This window comes from Musa acuminata, chromosome BXJ3-6 (genome assembly GCF_036884655.1).
Source record: "Musa acuminata AAA Group cultivar baxijiao chromosome BXJ3-6, Cavendish_Baxijiao_AAA, whole genome shotgun sequence".
Taxonomy (NCBI): Eukaryota; Viridiplantae; Streptophyta; class Magnoliopsida; order Zingiberales; family Musaceae; genus Musa; species Musa acuminata.
In genome coordinates, this window is record NC_088354.1 from 15005001 (window position 1) to 15024006 (window position 19006).

The window sequence follows — 19006 nt, forward strand, 5'->3', positions numbered from 1 at the left end:
TACCTTGGCCGCAGATGAAAGAAGAGACGAGCCGACGAAGACGAGGAGGAAGGGGGAAGGGCCATTTTTTCGCTTCTGCGGCCGTGAGATTGGAACGGGATTTCTATTAGAGGCAGCCGAAGTACTTATATGGGAGTAGGAACGGACGGGGGTTGCGGTGAGGTCGAGTCAAGCGCGACAACGGTGCGACTGAGGGGCGTCGAAGAAGACTGCGACGGCCTGCGGCGTGAACCGACTGAAATCGGACGCAGTAACGCTCGTTCTGACCATCCGAAGCCCGCCACGTGGCCGTGTCCCGGCCCAAAACACTTGTTTGCCAGTTTCGCGATCCCATGGTAGTCGATCACCTACCCGCCTCGTCATTGAAGTTACAGCGAGTGGGTCCCACGTCTAGCCTCTATCCGCAAGTTGAAGAGCTGTGATGGGTGAGAGTTCGTCGGCTGCGGCTCTCATGGTTCATGGAAACGATAACAATAGAAAAAAATGTTATTTTTCGGAGTCAATTATTCAATGTCGGTGACATACTCGTATGATGTTGAACTTTATCATATATTTTGAATTTACTTTTTTCAAACATGCTTATAATGATAATATTTGACCTTGTCATCTCAGTAATATAAAGTACTTAAATATTTTTTTTAAAGAAATTAGGTGAAGGTATATATATATATATATATATATATATATATATATATATATATATATATATATATATATATATAAGTAATTGACCTAGAGCAGTTCCCATGATTTATTTTTTAACCTAAGGAGTGTTCCTGCTGTCAAAATTTAAATGAGTACTGCTGTTGGCTCTCCACACCACTTGTGTATCCTACCGGCTAATTTTCAAAGTCTTAAAAAAATAATATCTTCTAGGTTACTACATAATATACATAACCCTAAAAACGTTAGATCAATTTAATAAACGTTAAAAACTATTTCTCACCTTTTTCTATTCGATTCAGTTCATCTCATTTTGTTCTATATCTTTTTTTTTTATCATTTTATGTCATTTTCGATGATTAAGAGGAAAGGAAAATAAAAAATAAAAAAAATTATAAGGAGTAAAAATATTTATCATAATTAAGTTATAAATTAAGAACAGATACATTTGTCTATAATAGGATAACTTTTGAATATTTAAAATTTTTAATATGAGATTATAAATAATAAGAAGACGGTTGCAAAACAGTGATCTCCAATTTAAATGGGGCATTGTGATGGATTAGTTTAACCATCAACTTACATGAATCAAAACCCCAAATCAGACTTAAAATTACCTAAAATAACCAAAAGTAAAAAAACAAAGTAATTATTTATATTATATTTTCTTTTTATTATAAAAGTTTGAGACGAATTAGATGTGTTTTATGGTGTTATGCTCAATAAATTAATTGTGTTACACTTGATTATAGAATCAAATGAAAATGTGTTGCACAGATGACAGGTTGTGAGTATGTCTGAGAGTTATGTATGTTATTTAATATAATAAAATTTTAAAATATATTAAATTAAATTATAAAAATCTCTAAAATAAATAAACAAATAAAAAAAATTATATTTTATCTTCTTTTGACAATGAAAAATTGAGGTGAGTTGAGTTGAACTCATAACTGAAATTTGTTATATTTTATTGTAGAATCCACACGTGATTTTCTAATTGAGTATACCCATAGTCCATTATGACTATGACAACATAAAGTTTCTGAAACTCACATCAATATTTTATTTTTTTAAATTGATCTTAATATATTTTTTAAGTTGATCGTGCAACACAGTTCATTACGTATAGAACATCATAAAGTTTGTCCAACTTACATCAATTATCTAAGATAACAAGCAAATATGATATGAATAATATTTCATTGGTAATAACTTGAGAATTTTGTAATTGAATTTGGGTAGAACCACAATTAAAACATATAATACCATGTGATAATCCTTAGGGGACTATAAATATTGTCCTTTTGTCATTTTTAGGGAGCCAATTAGTAAATTCTAAAAAAAGACTCCTCGGTAAAAAAAATTGATTATAGGGGTTTTGTGGGTAAATCATGCTATATATATCCCTATACGTAGATAGATCTATATCTATAAATATAGTTAATCTTGGTCAATTATAATAATTTTTTAGCTCTAATTTGCATTCATGTTTTGTAATTTATATTATAATACTAAAAGTATTACATATTTCATATTATTATATATTTATTTATCTAACTCAAACTAATAGGAGAAGAATATTTGATAGGTACTAATGAGATATTGACATGTAACTATCATAATTGACGCCACCTAAGTGGGAATCAATTCCTTCACACTATCATCACCATCACAACTCTCCTAAATTGGCATCATAGTGTCTCGGTTGCTTTCCGAACGTACTGTGACACATGGTAAGTATGATGCATCAATATTGATCTCATACCTTCTTATCTCATGTGATTTCATATCCGAAACAACGATAATACTTCACCAACCTAACTCTTGATCTCATAAGAGATTAGTCATCATGTTCGTATTGCAGGTTCACCGTATCCTTGTGGCTGCTGTAAGTTTAGATGACACGAATCATAAGAAGACATTTATCATTTTTCTCCATATCCCTTTTGATAATTTGAGGGACATATATGCAGAATTATATTACAAATGTTATAGTATTATGGATGTAAATGTTAGCCTGCACCCATCTTAATATTCCGACCAAAGAATCAAAAGCTCATCTTTTTAAAGCTTGTCCAAGAAAATAAAATAGTCAAATCAATCGGATCTGCTTCCTTCTGCCACATTCATCATAGGAGCTAATGAGTAAGGCCATTGCATCAAGGCTGACCATCCACCAACGCTCACAAAAAGCAACTTTATGGCGCTACCCCACTTCCCAAAGTAATTTCTACTTTAGCTGCACATGTTCTCATTTTTGTTCCATGAAAAATTCTAATTAAAATAAATTATCATATTTTCCAGCGTGAATTCCTGAAAAAAAAATATTTACTTTTCAATTTTTTTGATAAAGCACTTTTACTTTGAAAATTTTTGAAACAATATTCTTTTCTTTTAAAATGATTATTCTATCCAACCTATTCGATCGATCATCATTTTTATTGTTATTCTAACTAAAACTCGATAGTCTATGACGATAATACATACCTTAAGTCAATAGAGATGTCATCGTATATAATAAAAAAGGATGATTAACCTTCATGCAAAAATTTTCAAGAAAAAAATTATTAATTCTCGTACAAGAACTAAGGGGGCAACCCTATGATAAAGTGGGGCTACGAGCCCGAGAAATCATTGTCAAGAGTTAGGCGATGACAACTCCGATGAAAAAAGATAAAATATTTTTTTATTAATTAGGGATATTATTTTTTAAAATTTCAAAGTAGACTCTCTGCAGAAAAATCTTAAAATATAATTTTTTAAGAATTCATCCTTATTTTAAAATCTTTTTGTAAATAAAAAAGATCGAATTTTATTTTATTTTACGTTGGAAGGACCGACTCTTTTGGCTCGTGCGAACTCTCCTTTTCAAAAGCCTAAACAAAGCCGAGACCGCCTCCGAAGCCATTCGCATTCCTTTTCCCCGCTCTGCCTTCTTTATGCTTCGCCCGTGCCATCCGTGTCAGTCCCTTTTCACCATCTCATTCTATCTTTTCTCCACAGTTCATATCCATGAACCAGCAACAGTGGACCAACTTGTTCTGTCAATAGTATACTCACACGTCATCTGAAATAACTGTTTCCTATTCATCGCAGCGCACCCGATCGGCCGTTTCTGAACCACGCAGGTCCACGTCGGGGGGTTTGATCATTTTGCTCAAACAAACCGGATGGCGTCCTCTGGCTCACCGACGGTGACCAGACCCGGACTGCTCTCAGGGTTCGCGGCCAATAAAGGAGAGGAGGTGAGCATACCATACCACACTCGGACGCCGCAGTCCGCTCTCGGCTCGCTTTCCTCTCCTTCTCTCGCTCCGTTTCCCATGCCGGCCGCCTATGTTCTGGTCCTGTTCCTGGCATTGGCTTCCCTCGGATCCCGCAGCAGATCGAGGGCGATCGCGGGGGGTGAGTTCTCCTCGCTTCCTTCTCCCATTTTTGATGCGGCTTGGCCGCCAAAGGCCTAGTTTTCATTTGTTTCATTCCTCTTTTGTTTCGAATGGGAAATGGAGCCGTGTTAATGATGTTTGGCTGCTTTCTCTTGGTTTTGTCTCCGTCGTCGACAATGATGCTGCATTCCATAGCTCATTACCCACGGAGCTTTTTGGTTTTGTTTGCTTCTTATTCTGTGGTAATGTGTGAACCTTTTGTTGTGAGAAAGGCGAAGAACGACTAAGGTGGTGCTTCTCTTTCTTTTGTGGATTGATCAAAGTTTCCAGCTTTAGTTGAGTTGTTGCTTTAGGAGTTCTTTTACCCTGACAAGCATGCATTCTTTGCTTTAATTGTCTCTAGAGTGGCGATCAGTAGTTATCAAGAGAAATTAAAGCAGGTCATGCCAATTTTCGTCTCCATAGTTGGACCAGGATTAAATACTGGAGTTGAATAGTTCACCGCAGATCACTTGGAGCAATGACTTAGTGAGGGTCAAGGTAAAGATTTTAAGTGGGTATATGCGGATCTTGGATGAGAAAACTACATTGAAGAACTTTAGTGATCCTATAATAGTAGCTGACTGTGATTTGTATGCATGGTATAAATCAGGTCTACAGTAACCACCCATTACCTTTACTAGATTGTCCTTGGTTATCTGATTGGTAATTGTACAAAAGACTTTAGCTTCCCTTAAGAAACCAACAAATTTTTGCAACCAAGACTAAAATGTTAAGAGGCATTGCAAATTCCATATACTCTGAAGCGCTTGTTGTTTATGGATCATGTCATTTTGTAACCTACATATCATATTTAATGGAAAAAGACAATATCCTTGGATCTACTAAAATTGCAGCTTGGTGCATGGGCTCTTGCTAATTAGGTTCTAGGAGAACCAATGTACAAAACCTTATCCCTGTAAGAAAAAAAGTTGTTTTTATGACTCAAATCTTCAGTGGAAGTGTCAGTTAGCTTGGCTGGTAAAGAACTTAATAGTTTATTTAAAGGTCGTGGGCTCGAATCCCGTATTCATTACTTACACTTTGCATAAAAGAAAATGTTTAGTGTGATGAATTATAGAGGAGCAACCGGTTATCGATAAATTTTTCGCAGGCTGGGAATAGATATTGTTCATGTTAATCTATGTGACTTAAGATTAAAGGGGACAAAAATTCAAATAAGTAGATTTTATGTCATAAAGCAATATTTCAAATATAATGTCTAACCTTTTACCAGTTGCATATAAATTTAGTTTTTATACATGATCTTCTTAACTAATTGTTCTCAAATATTTGAGATGCTAAAGTTCACTAAAACTTTATTTCAAAAGACATATTTATTAGTGGCTTCTTTTCATGAGCCACCCCTCTTGCCTGGCCCATATCTGCATCTCAAATTTCTTGATACTACAAACTTTGTGCCTTTTGTCATGTTCAAATATGTGTATATTGTGAAATAATGTTATCTTCATATGGACACACAGCTGAGTCCAAATATGGCTTATTTGTAGAATGCTTATGTTGGATGGTGTAAAAGGTCAAATGGTTAGTAATTAATAGCGAGCAAGCTACACTGTGATGGACCACAGAAAAGTGGATAATGAGATAAAAATAATCAAGTAATTAAAGCTCAAAGAACTATAAAATTAGAATAAAAAGAATTAGAAGGGTTAAACTACATGGGTCAACACGAAAATTAGTGTTTCCATATACAGTTCTCCACTCATCTAAAACTGTTTAGTAGTTGTTCTTTCATAGAGATATAAAGTTGCTGTTTGCTTGAATTTACCAAGTGGTCCTACTATTTTCCCAAGTTCTTCTTCGCTGTTATAGATTCTGTTTATCTAAAATGATCGATTCATTTTTATCACGCAGATTGCCCCCTGGACTTTAGTTGGTTGAACATCAGTTTAGCATCATCTGCTTGTGCAAATCAAAATGAGCGAGGAAAATGCTGCCGTTATCTTAATGCCATTGTTGCAATTTCTATTGCTCAATTTGCAAATGCCACTGGCAGACTGGGTGTTCCACCAGCAGTCACTGAAGGCTGCCTTAGTTCCATTCCGGAAACCTTAAGCTTATATGGCATTCCAGCTAGTGCCTCTGTTTTTTGTGGTCTGGGGCCAAAAATTCGAGTTTCTTATCAGTGCCAGGGTAGAGCAACTGTGTTGGAAATGATGCAATCTCCCAATTTTAGTGATGTTATTGAAACTTGTAATGTTCCCCTTTCATTAGATAATAGTTGCAAGAGGTGCCTAAACTCTGGCATCATATATCTTCACCACCTCATAGCAACAGATGATAATATCACATTAAGTGTCTGTCGTGATGCAGTTTTTGTGACACTTGCAAACCAAGGTGGCAACTTTTCTGCTGTTGATATGGCTGCTTGCTTCTTTGGTGTTCAAGGGCTTAGTATTTTACCAGGTTTGATAAATTTGAGATTTAGTTGCATATATCTTTCCAAAGTTTATTGTTCATATATGTTCCTGAATGCCATTTATGCATTATGGTTTCTTAAGGATTCAGCAAACTCATTGAAAATTTACAAGTGTGTTGAGGTGGGTTTTACTACTAAATCATAGAAACTCTGAAATGTAGGATTGTTTTGGCAAGCCTTTCCCACCATTTGGTTATATATTGCAATTGTGGAATAAAACTATTGACAAAGACATCTGTCAGATCAAAGCTAGTGATCTGGAGGTGTCTTTCCTCAGTATGTGATCAACTAACACTCTCAAATATAAAACAAAATTTAAGTGCTACCAGAAACATTTGCAAAGCTCTAGTTTTAGTAGGCAATTGCATGGTACAACTATTTAGGCGAATAAACAATTAGAACATACAAATGTATTGGTAATAGCCCTTGAAATTAACTGTGAGAAATATTATAGGGTTTATAGTTGTAAGAGCAAGGGACAGTGTGGCGAAAGTTGGATATGCTGGTAATGGCAACTGCATGGTCCTCGGGTGGTTCAACTGATAAGAAGGGTATATGCTATATAGAAAAATTGGGAAAAATAAAAATGGCAACCTGAGATTTTGCAGGCTGATATCTATTACAGCCTTAGTAGGAATTTTATGGCTGAGGGTATACTTTTCTCAAAGTCGCCACTACAGAACATCAATATAAGAGATATTCTAATGAGATGCCCGACTCTGGCATAGGAATTATGATGATTTACAAACATCCTAAATCAGATAACTAGAAATAATGCAACAAACCTCTTGTGCCCCCTTTAAGAGAAACCATTATAGGGAAAACCTTTGTACTGCTTTTGAAGCATTTTGAGTGTTATTTCTCGATCCAATCTTATTGGTAGCATGAGAACACTGTTTTTTCTGATACTAATGTATCATTAATTCATTATCAATTAATGATAGTCAGCAACTACTGGCTCAGATTTGCATTTTAACTAATTTTCTGTTTAGTCTGATTTTTTATTTACCTATATATTCTTGCTTTAAAATATTCCTCCTAAGTAATTATGATTTGTTGACTGTTTCAGTGTCACCGTCTGGATCACTTGCTCCTACATCTTCTCCAAAATTTACATCTTCTCCAAGTTCTATTTCTGCTCGAGCTCCAAGGCAACAACTAAATGCTTCTCCTATGAACAAAATTCGTCACACCTACCACCTTACTCTGGTTCCAGGAATTGGTGTTGGGGTCATAGGCCTGACAGTTCTCTTACTTCTGGTTCTGATACTGCTTATACGTAAAAAAAGCAGAGAACTCAAGAATGCAAATGTTCCCACAGAGAACTCATGGAATGCTTTCCCACCTAATCAAGTCCGGAGGTGTCAAGAAGGTTCTATCACTTATCTATACTCATATACATCTGTTTTATGTTTCAGTTCATTATGCTTATAAAGACATTGGAGGCTTAAAGTTTGTTTAACTGAAGTGAAAATACCATCTAGTATTACTGAGAATAATGAAATAGGAGAAATGGTTTTGGGAATCAAACAACATTTTTCATGCTTCCCAATTTCTAACCATGGTAGCAAACCTAAATCCTGATAATTGCTTCAGTTGGTAAATTTATAAGATACTTTATGTGAAACTCTTGTTGATCGTTGGGTTTTCCTGTGAAGAAGGTTGATGGGCTACAAACTCGATGAGTGATACAATTCAAGTTAATGTCAGCTTCATTCTCTTGTTAAATTAACTATGGGCTTCTCTAGTCACAACATAACTAGTTGGGTTTGAAGTTTCACACCAATACGTCTTAGAGAAACTCTTTTAGGTCCATCAGCTATGTTCCGAAGATTTGCCTATAAGGAAATGAAGAAGGCAACAGAGAATTTTAGCACTGTCATAGGTAAAGGTGGATTTGGAACTGTCTACAAGGCCCAATTTGTTGATGGCCCTATAGCTGCTGTAAAGCGAATGGACAAAGTTTCAAAGCAAGGTGAGGAAGAATTCTGCCGGGAAATAGAGCTTCTCGCAAGACTCCATCATCGCCATCTTGTTGCTCTCAAGGGCTTTTGTGCTGAGAGAAATGAGAGGTACAAAATTTGATTTTGTAAATTTGTTCAGATCAAACCTGAACGTGTAATACCTTTTCCTTGTTTTAGGTTTTTGGTGTATGAATATATGGAGAATGGAAGCCTTAAGGATCATCTTCATTGTAAACCCTCGAACTTTGTTGCTTTCTGTACTTGAGTTACACGTTGAGTTGTTTTTTCACTCATAGTCTCATACTTATTGCTGATGCAGCATCAGGAAGAAAAAGATTAAGTTGGAGGACAAGGTTGCAAATTGCAATAGATGTGGCCAATGCTCTGGTAATTAGTTAATATTGGCATAACAAAGGAAACGTTAGGATGTCTTCACTGGATTTTTGAGGCTTACTTATCGAAGTTTGAAATCTTCCATGTGGAATTTCTTCTGTATTCTTTTTGGAACTTCAATTCTTCTAATAATTCAAAACCTAGATTATGGCACCCATAGCATATGTTTGTTCTACAAATATGCATACTTGACCTGCCATTTCTTGTTACTCTACATTTGGAACAGCTTTTCAATTGTAGTTTATGGCATGTGCACTTGCTTATCAAAGATTGAAGTCTGCCATGTGGAATTTCTATGCTAACTTCTTTGGAGCTCCCAATCCTTCTTTAACTCAAGCCTAAGTGATGGCACCTGTAGCATGTTTTTGTTGTTGTACAGATATGCATTCTTGATCTGCTATCTGTTGTTGCCCTATATTTAGAACAACTTCTCAATTGTAGCATATGCCATCTGCAACTGAAGGAGATTGTCTATGGCCTTTAATTGTTTCTCCAGTAAGAAATAAAATGAACACTTTTTTTTTTTTTTCTGGGAATGAACTCCGAGAATCTCTTTGAACTTCTTCAGTCTCATCTTCTACTGATGTCTAACTCTGGAGCTTTGTTGGAGAGGTCAATTTTCATGCAGTAGCTATTACTCCACTTATTCTGCTACTAACAGATGTTTTATGCTTCTTGCACTCATCACATCACCCGATCCCTTTCTAATGAGTTATTTGCTAAAGAAAAGTTTACATGTCTTTAGGCAGAAGGCTGCAAGCAGCTGCAAGGAAGTACTTAAAAATAATACTTGTGCTTCTCTATTTCTCTCTTCAATTCAAGTTTTGGCTTTGTAATTGCTATTTAATTCTATCACCAACACTAATGCACTGACTAAAACCTTGTCATGGATTAGGCTGTATGCCATAGCAGCCAGAAGAACTGATTGAACCTGTCATTGGAAGCGATTTACAAACTATTCAGTATGATGTAAACCATTCATAATTATTGTGAAGTTCTTTGGCAGAGGGCCACCAGCAGTCAGGAAGCGCTGAAATTTTAGATTCTAGTTCTTGTTTTATTTCCTTTTTTGTTGATTGTAGTGGTTTTGTTACTGGTCCTGGATGCTTTGTGAAATCCTATGCAGCAACTGAAACCTGTTGCTGGTTAGGCTGTATGCTATCCTGGTTGTTAAAATAATAATTCTTCTAATGTGCTTTTGCTGAAAGAGTTGTCAATCTTTTTAAACTGCAGGAATATCTTCATTTTTATTGTGATCCTCCCCTCTGCCACAGAGACATAAAATCAAGTAATATCCTTTTGGATGAAAAATTTGTTGCCAAAGTAAGTTATCATCATTTTGATTCTGTATTTTACTTCTAGATTTGGTGGATCATGGCACTGTTTGTATATAGGTAGCTGACTTTGGCCTTGCGCATGCTTCAAGAAGTGATGCAATCAGCTTTGAGCCAGTAAATACAGATATCCGTGGGACTCCAGGCATGTATCTTTGAGCCCTATCATAATTGCTCAAACCATTTTGCTAAAACCCCATACGTGGCTGTTATGGAGTGTTATCTACCTAGCAGGGTTGAATTCAAATTTTGGATTAGACTAATACAAGCAAACTACTGTGATCAAGTCATCTACTTTGGAGACACTAAATATACGAGCCATGGCAAACTACAAACAAAATGATCAGATGATTAATATAACTACTTCATAGCTCTGGTCTTTCTAGTTGTTGAATAATAATTTCTGTACGGTAATGAGTCGTTATTGTACTGGAGTTTTTTTTCTCTCTCTAAACTTTTTCTGCTATATAGTGTATTCTTTAATGTTCAGATACTCGGTCTCTTTGCAGCATCAAATATTACAGAAATCATTTATGTTGTAACATGACAGGTAACCAAATTGCCTATCCAATTGCTCATTGGAACATGTCAATGCTCATTGTAATTCCTGCATATGGAATTACAGCATTACAAATGCATGTAGCCAAACAGTTCATTTGCTTGCTTATCCACCAATTGCCTAAATTTAGTGCCTAGCTTGAACTACAAATAGCAATTGTTGCATTTAACTCAAAACTGCTCACTAATTTCTTGCTCGACAGATTAAATATAAATTCAAATTGTTTTCTGTTAGAGAAAATAATTGAATCATTAATATGCAGGGTACATGGATCCTGAATATGTGGTGACTCAAGAGTTGACGGAGAAGAGTGATATATACAGCTATGGTGTTTTACTACTGGAGCTGGTGTCTGGGAGGAGAGCGATACATGAGAACAGGAATCTGGTAGAATGGTCTCAGAAATTCTTGGCAACAGATTCAAGGTTACCTGAATTGGTAGACCCTGCTACTGGGGACTCATTTGACTTTGAGCAGCTGCATATGGTGGTAGAGCTGATAAAATGGTGCACCCATAAAGAAGGGCGAGCAAGGCCATCAATCAAGCAAGTACTCAGGGTGTTCTCTGAGCATTTGGATCCAGTACAAAACGGCTTTTCTGAAAATGAAGAAGGTGATGGTTATGTCGGGGGAAGGAGTAGCGAAGCGAGAATACATAGAAACGAGGTGATTCCTTATAGTGGTGATGTAAGATGTTTACAATCCTCGTCGAGTACTTCAAGATCCTACTGTAGTCGGAGTGTCCTGCTTGAGAGTGGGTCACCACAATCTCCTCCTGGTATGTTCTCTCTATAGTTCCTCTTCTTGATTAAGCTTTTCAGCAGAGCAGAAGCTCCAACTTGTGCTGTGTCAAAGCTCACTCCTTCCTATGTTATGAGATGTCCCAGTTGAATATGATCTGTTGGAGAAATGCTAAAGTTTCTGCCGCAGTCAAGATTTTACATTTTTGTTAAGGTGAGTGTTGCAAATGTATATGCTACTAGTTTTTGATGCTTCTGACAAAGTTGTGTTTCTAGCTGATTATTGTGGAAAAATATAACTTTTCTGAAGCCAAATTATATATTTTGCATGGATATTATTTGTTGTATGTGTTTTTACATTGCTCTTATTCAATTTTAGTTGCATAGAATTATTTCTTTAAAGTAAACTTATCAGAGATTACTCTGCATTGCATAATACGCCCAATCCCACTTACCTTTTCTAGTTGGTTGATTAAATAAAAAGTCTGATTGGTGAAGTGTTTATGATAAATGCATGTTTTGTACTGAATTATTTTTCTTGTTTCCTGGAAATTCCTCTTGCAAGTCATCTTAGCACAAGAAAATCCTTGAAATGAGGTTCTGTTTTTGAGCAATTTTACTTTACAAGCTGTTTTTTCCAGGAACAAACCGAAATGAACGTTAAACAATTATTCCTTTGACGCCTTCAACTTTGGATTAATGCAGCTGAAGAAGTCGAATGGTGAATCCGACTCCAAGTCACACTCGTTGAGTACTCACATGGAGAGGGATCATAGTCATCCAGCTTATGAAGGATCTGTCAAAACGAATCACTTCACATGGGTGTATTGCTGTTCATAACGTGGGACTCGTCCAAATCTAAACCATTCCCAAAAGCAAAGATGCTTTCTGCTGCTCCCATCTGCGACCACTGCAACACAAGCCCACTTCCCTGCTCATTTCTTCTTCCTTTTCCAAGCCTTCCCTCATCCGCATCAGTCTCATCCGCATCAGTAGAACGAAGACAAATCAACCGGGAAATAATGTCATGAGTAGGTGCTGTTAATATATATCGCTCGAGTAGAAACAGAGAGAGAGAGAGAGAGAGAGAGAGAGAGAGAGAGATGCATGCCAAGACAGACTCAGAGGTGACGAGCTTAGCGGCGTCATCACCGCCTAGATCGCCGGGAAGGCAGGTGTACTACGTGCAGAGCCCGTCGAGGGACTCCCACGATGGCGAGAAGACCACGGCGACGACGTCCTTCCACTCTACGCCAGTCCTCAGCCCGATGGCTTCGCCGCGGCACTCCCACTCGTCGGTCGGCCCGCAGTCCCGGGACTCCTCCTCCAGCCGCTTCTCGGGGGGCATCAAGCCCGGCGGCGGACCCAGGAAGATGTCATCCCACGATGACAGAAAGGGAGGCCGCAGTAAAAGCGACAAGGCGTGGAAGGAGTGCGCCACCATCGAGGAAGAAGGCCTCCTCGAGGATGAGCGGGAGGAGAAGGGGCTACCCCGGAGGTGTTACTATCTGGCCTTCCTCCTTGGGTTTGTCATCCTCTTCTCCTTCTTTGCTCTCATCCTTTGGGGTGCAAGCCGATCTCAGAAGCCTGAGATCACCATGAAGGTGAAGTTGCCGATCCTCTCGTAGACCACAATTGCAGGACTTGCATGAGTTGTGAGTCTCTTGTTCGATTCCTTTGACAGAGCATCAGATTCGAGAACTTCATCATCCAAGCCGGAACAGATGCGTCGCTCGTGCCGACCGACATGGCCACGCTGAACTCCACCGTCAGGTTCTCCTTCCGCAACACCGGGACTTTCTTCGGCGTCCACGTTAGCGCAACGCCTTTCGTTCTCAGCTACGACCAACTCACCTTGGCCGGCGGAGATGTAAGAAGAACCACCTCTCTCTCTCTCAATGAAAGATCTTCTCACACTGACACTGCTGCAGATGAACAAATTCTACCAGTCAAGGAAGAGCCAGAGAAATGTTGAGGTGGTGGTGCTGGGGAAAAAGGTGCCATTATATGGAGGAGGGCCAAGCCTGGCAAGCTCCCCAGGGAGTGTCGCAACCGTTCCCTTGAGCCTCAGCTTCATGGTGAAGTCGAGGGCTTATGTTTTGGGGAAGCTGGTGAAGCCCAAGTTCGAGATTGGGGTGCAGTGCAAGGTGGTCATGAAACCGGCTAAGCTCAACACCCGTGTCTCACTAAAGAACTCTTGTCAGTACTATTGAAGAGCATGCGAACACTCTCCTCAATCAATTCAAAGACATGAGGCATTTCTTTGGCTGATTCACATCATTGTTCATCGTGGGGTTGAGGGATCTTTTTCAGCATGTAAAAACTTTATATGATGGCATCAACTCTGGTTTATTTTGGTTCTTAATTTAGTTAGAAAAAAAAAGAGCATTTCAATCTAATCATCACAAGAAAATTATTGATATGATTTCTAACAAAGAAACTAAAGGCATTTTTTTGTGGCCGTCTGATTTCCAAATATTTCTATAAGCTAAATTAAAAGTTTAGACCAACGAACATATTTATTTGTCAATAATACCAACTATTATTATTATGCCGACGTGTCCAGATCATTCTGGCCCAACGGGATTGGTGTTACACAGTTCAAATTAGCCGGATCAAGACTTGCTGGACCGGACTGGGTCCGGTCCAAGGTATAGTCAGACCGGTCCGTTGGTTGGGGCAATTTTTTTTATCTGGAGAAGGTTCGGTACGCCCGCCCCGCGTCGCCTACAACCCCCATAACCCTAGATCGGCGATCCTCCCTCCTCTACCTCCGTGTGCAAAGGCGGTCGACGGTTCGCCTCCCCCCTCCGACGTTGCGTCTCCCTCTCTCCTTCCCTCCATCCTCTCCTTTCTCCGCTGTTACGCTTCCTCTTTCTCTACCTCCTCGTCGTCGCCGCCGCCCCCCGGCCGAGCCTACGCCACTGCCCCTCTCTCCCTCCCTCCTTCTTCGTGCATCTCCATCTCTCCTTTCCTCTCACTGTCGCGCCCCCAGCCGTGCGACCCCGACGTCGCCGCGCCCCTCCCCCTCCTTCGTCCTTTGTGCTTCTTCCCAGGTCTTTTGGCTTCGTGCCTCTCTCGCTCTCTGTCTCCTCCAAGCGAGATCTCCCCGCCGTCCGTGAGAAGAACCTTCTGCAGGTATTATATCTCTCCTCTCTCTCTCTCTAGTTTGAGCTTCTGGTAGGTTCAGAGAACCAATTGTCTGCAACAATCAAAGTAGTAGATCTGTTACCTGTTTTCCGAAAGATAATTTCTAGCAACTTTACAGTGTTCGATTGGTTCCTACCACTTGTCGACTACTTTGGCTGAATAATTTCGTCAGTATCATCTTTTCGGACACTAAAATCTCAATTATTTTGCTATGGGATGAACTAAAGTTGATAAATATGATTATAAAAATAAAAATGACACATCAAATTGAAATCATATAGAGTAACTGACGGAATAAAGAGGGAACTGAGAAGTATAGTAACTGGTGGCTATGGAGGAAGGTGGGGAAGGAGAGGGCGGCAGATGAAGTTGCTGCTGAAGGTGGTAACAGCGACAGAGGAAGCTGTGGACGAAGGCGGTGGTGGATGAAATTGCATAGGAAGGCAGCAGCGATAAACAAAAGTTGTTGATGAAGGCGGCGACGGCGATGGAGGAAGCTGTGGACGAAGGTGGTGGCTGCGGACAAAGGCGGCAGCGACGTACATAGGGTTTCACTTCGAAGACAAATTGGGCCGGGGGCGGGTTTTGTGTTAGGGAAGATTAGGTAGTTCGATTGAACCAACTTGGTTGTTCAATCAAATCAAGTGCAAACTTGATCCCATCATCGCTTGAGCGCTTGCCCGAGGCACCCAGTGCCTGGGCAGCACTTCATTGAAACTCCTCACTCAAAGGTTTTGCAAGGTGCTTCGGCCTTGCCTTGCCTTGCTTGAGAGCCTTTTGAAAACATTGCATGGTAGTTGCAAATTTTGTTATTCCTTTGTACATTATATACATATATACATATATGTATATATATATATACATACATATATGTATATATATATACATACATGTATACACACACACACACACATATATATATATATATATATATATATATATATATATATATATATATATATATATACACACACACACACACATATGTTGTGAATGTAGTTGAGTTTTTTGCGTTGTATTCTGGTGGTTCAGAAAAGTGCTTGGCTTTGGGTTGCTGCATAAGTACATTGATTAATGGTTTCACCAGTATCAGGTATGTCAAGGAAATACTTGCAAATTAACCCAATGTTTGGCCCATCGTGACCTAGATCAGGCCTAGGTTTATGTAACGTCACTAAACACCAAAATAATTTTCCAGATATTTCAGAAGTGGATTTTGCACATGATTTATGACTCCTAAAAGTTATAAACAACAAGCCAGGGTCTTCTGAAGTAGAAGAAAAGGTAGAGTGGCTGTATAAGGTGGTCATCCTTTTTAGGTGGAAACAAAAGTGAATTAGGAGAGAAGCAATGATTTAAAAAGCGCTAGGCGTCAAAAGGCATCACGGTCCAAAAACGCCCGAGACGCTAGGCGCTCGCCCGAGCGAAGTGTGGCGCTAAAAATTAATAATATTAAAATTAATAGTATTAAAATCAAAATAATAGTGTTATATTGTATACAGTTAATAGTATACTGTATACTGTTAATAGTATATTTCAATTTCGAAAGAGGAGAAGCGAAAGAGAAGAGAAGAGTGTAAGGGAAGATCGAGGGTGTTGAGAAAAGCGGGAGCGGCAGCGGTAGTGGCAACGGCGAGCGACGACAGTGGAAGCGGCAGCGGGAGCGACGATAGAGGCAGCGATAGGAGCGGTTGCGGGAGCGACGAGCGGCGACAGTGGCAGCGAGAGCGGCGAGCGGCAACAGTGGTAGCGGCAGGAGCGGGAGCGGCGACAACGGCAACGAGTAGCGTGAACGGCGAGCAGGGTTAGGGTTGGGGAAGTCGCTCTGATATCGGTGCTTTAGTTGGTTCGATTGAACCAACTAAAGCACTGGAGGCCGAACCAGACCTAAACCGTTGGTTCGGTCGCCTGGTTTAACCTAGGCGCTCGCCTGAAGCGCCCGGCGCCTGGGCTCGGGCGAGCGCCTAGGCAGCGCCTCTTTGAAGTGCGCTGCCTGAAAATGAAGCGAGGCACTCGGGCCTCGCCTCGCCTAGCCCGAGCGCGTAGGCGAGTGCCCGAGCGCCTTTTTAAATCATTGGAAAGAAGAGAAAGGTAAGAGAAACATACTGTCACACCTGAGAAGCTTCTTCTCACCAAGGGTGGAGAGATCTCTATAGGGGGGAGAGGAGAGGTACAAAGGGAATTTGAGGTGGGATGATTCTTCCACCAATTGTGTTTTTACCTTTTTTGGTTTGCACATAGATTATAAAATGTTAATTTTGCTTTTATTTTCATTTTGCTTTTAATACATACAGAGATAAAAACATCTCATTACCAGATTTTGATGCCAGAAGATTAGACAGTAGCCAATATGACAACATCTTCAGAGGAAATATAAATTTCTCATTACCAGAGTTTGCTGCCAGAAGATTAGACAGTAGTCATTATGACAACATCTTCAGAGGAAGCTAGAAAGACATATGCTGAGTTTGAGGAGAAGGTGAGTAGAACAGTGTTCCTCGATAACCTCTCCACTCAGGTGACAACTGCTGTGATCAAACAAGCTCTTGGTCAATTTGGGAATGTGATGAATGTGGAATTTATTCCGAACTACACTATACCATATCCTATCCCACAGTCTGCCTTGGTTGAGATGGAGAATGAGAAGCAAGCAAAGGCCCTTATCTCTGAGATGACAAATTACCCCTTCATGATGTCAGGAATGCCAAGGCCTGTAAGGGCAAAGCCAGCAAAGATTGAAATGTTTGCTGATCGTCCTCCACCGCCTGATAGAAAAATACAGGTGCGTTGGGTAGACCCCTCGGATGCAGATTTTGTGGTGGCAAAGAAGCTGAAGCAACTCTGCAAGAAGCACAATGCAGAACATTTAGCACTGATTAAGGTAAGTTTTTGAAAACTTTACCAGCCACATCATGATTTATTTAATTGGTAAATTAATTTTGGGAATCAAATTCAATATTTATAAGCATGAGGCAACTTAATGTTGCCACTAGGGAACTGTTAGTTTTGCTCTTGCATCATTTTCTCCCCATTCTACATTGTGTTATTCATAAGCATCTAACAATCTGGATAGTTCTTAAAATGCTAAAACTAATATAATTTGTGGTGTCTACCAATGAATATCCACAACAGCTCATTCTGAATGAAGTATAGCATTTGTATGATTGAGTTTGATCATATCTCCAGTTTGCTACAAGAGATTAGACCCAATCGATCATTGGGTGTTTGTAACTTGTTCAGTTTGATAATTGAGTTCATGGGTCCATAGTGATGCAGCATTTTTTAGCTGCTGATTTGTTTGCTTCAAGTGGGGAAGTCCTGACATACTTCTTTTCTTGCCCGTTTGCAGCATCAACTGGAAGAAGAGGAAAAGCTTGCAAAACATCAGGAGGAGATGCTGAAGACCAACTACAAGAAATACGAGATGATAGAAAGCATCGTGCAAGATGGCACCACGTCACGGTTGGCACGGCATTATGGCGTCAGGCTAGATTATGACTGAGGCCTCCAATCTTGATTGTGGAAGGTCTTCTGATGGTTGATTAGTGTGTTTTGGCAGCTTTTTCTTCTGCCCATCTAGAGTTCCTACGGTTAGATGCCGTGAAGTGGCAGGTGAACCATGTTATGCTCCTACGATATTTTTGGATGTGAGATGGAAGCATTTCGGCCCTATCTTATGCTGTTGCAGTGGCTGATAAGTTTAGATGAGTGAGTACGATTTCTATTCGACCCGGTTTTTCTATAAATGTCCCTGTTCCTAGGTCTAAAGTGTTCAAACCAACCCAATTGGATCGGATCGGTGCATGTCGAGCACTCGTTGAGATTATCTGGTCTTTTAGTGGGTTAGGCCGAGCGGATTTGAGCCGAATGCTCTTCTCGATCTTGGGCCGACATGCAGCTAATCTTTCCCTTACGCTATATCGACAGTCAACCCAAGCTCAGGTCCTACGGGCCATCTCCCAAACGGTGAATCCCTGGAAACGATCTCCTTCTCCAGGTATTTCATAGAGGAGATTGACGGATTTGTCAGAATGATATTTCATATATAGATGAAAAGAAACAAGTACATACATATTTATAGAGTTTCACCTCATAGCCGACTCCTAATAAATAAATAAATATCAAATAAGTTTCGATTCTTATTGGATTAGATAAATTTAATAAAATATTATTTAAAACTTAGAAAATAAAAGAGATCTTAACAATTCCTTCCCCTTTAAATCAGCCTTGTTCTCAAGGCTGAGTAGTATCAAACTCTAGGAGCTTCTCTTACAGCATTTTAGTCACAAGATATTTGTAGCGTATCACAACCTATTGATCAAGTAAGTAGGTTCTCCA

The 19006-nt window shown here is 39.4% G+C and overlaps 3 protein-coding genes across 8 annotated transcripts; all 3 read left to right on the forward strand.

Moving 5' to 3' along the window:
- Positions 1-3935: 3935 nt before the first annotated feature.
- LOC135587005 (probable receptor-like protein kinase At1g49730) lies at positions 3936-12294 on the forward strand. 3 transcript variants are annotated; one of them, XM_065153330.1, is made up of 11 exons: positions 3936-4068; positions 5964-6515; positions 7598-7900; positions 8339-8600; positions 8670-8722; positions 8812-8879; positions 10119-10208; positions 10280-10364; positions 11041-11556; positions 11666-11732; positions 12224-12294. In XM_065153330.1, the coding sequence occupies exons 1-10, from the start codon at positions 3987-3989 to the stop codon at positions 11692-11694; spliced, it is 2040 nt and encodes a 679-aa protein (XP_065009402.1). In that variant the 5' UTR covers positions 3936-3986; the 3' UTR covers positions 11695-11732; positions 12224-12294. The 3 variants fall into 3 exon arrangements, with proteins under 3 accessions (XP_065009402.1, XP_065009403.1, XP_065009404.1); XM_065153331.1 differs by having other exon boundaries at positions 8348-8600; XM_065153332.1 differs by lacking the exons at positions 11666-11732; positions 12224-12294 and having other exon boundaries at positions 10312-10364; positions 11041-11084.
- Positions 12295-12614: 320 nt separating this feature from the next.
- On the forward strand, positions 12615-13793 carry LOC135639540 (uncharacterized). Its single transcript, XM_065153333.1, has 3 exons — positions 12615-13122; positions 13203-13388; positions 13450-13793. Exons 1-3 carry the CDS (start codon positions 12622-12624, stop codon positions 13729-13731), a joined length of 969 nt encoding a protein of 322 aa, XP_065009405.1. The 5' UTR covers positions 12615-12621; the 3' UTR covers positions 13732-13793.
- Positions 13794-14207: 414 nt separating this feature from the next.
- LOC135639455 (ASI1-immunoprecipitated protein 1-like) lies at positions 14208-18340 on the forward strand. 4 transcript variants are annotated; one of them, XM_065153210.1, is made up of 3 exons: positions 14208-14656; positions 16963-17549; positions 18018-18340. In XM_065153210.1, exons 2-3 carry the CDS (start codon positions 17094-17096, stop codon positions 18168-18170), a joined length of 609 nt encoding a protein of 202 aa, XP_065009282.1. In that variant the 5' UTR covers positions 14208-14656; positions 16963-17093; the 3' UTR covers positions 18171-18340. The 4 variants fall into 4 exon arrangements, with proteins under 4 accessions (XP_065009282.1, XP_065009281.1, XP_065009283.1 ...); XM_065153209.1 differs by having other exon boundaries at positions 16986-17549; XM_065153211.1 differs by having other exon boundaries at positions 16999-17549.
- The last annotated feature ends 666 nt before the right edge of the window (positions 18341-19006 follow it).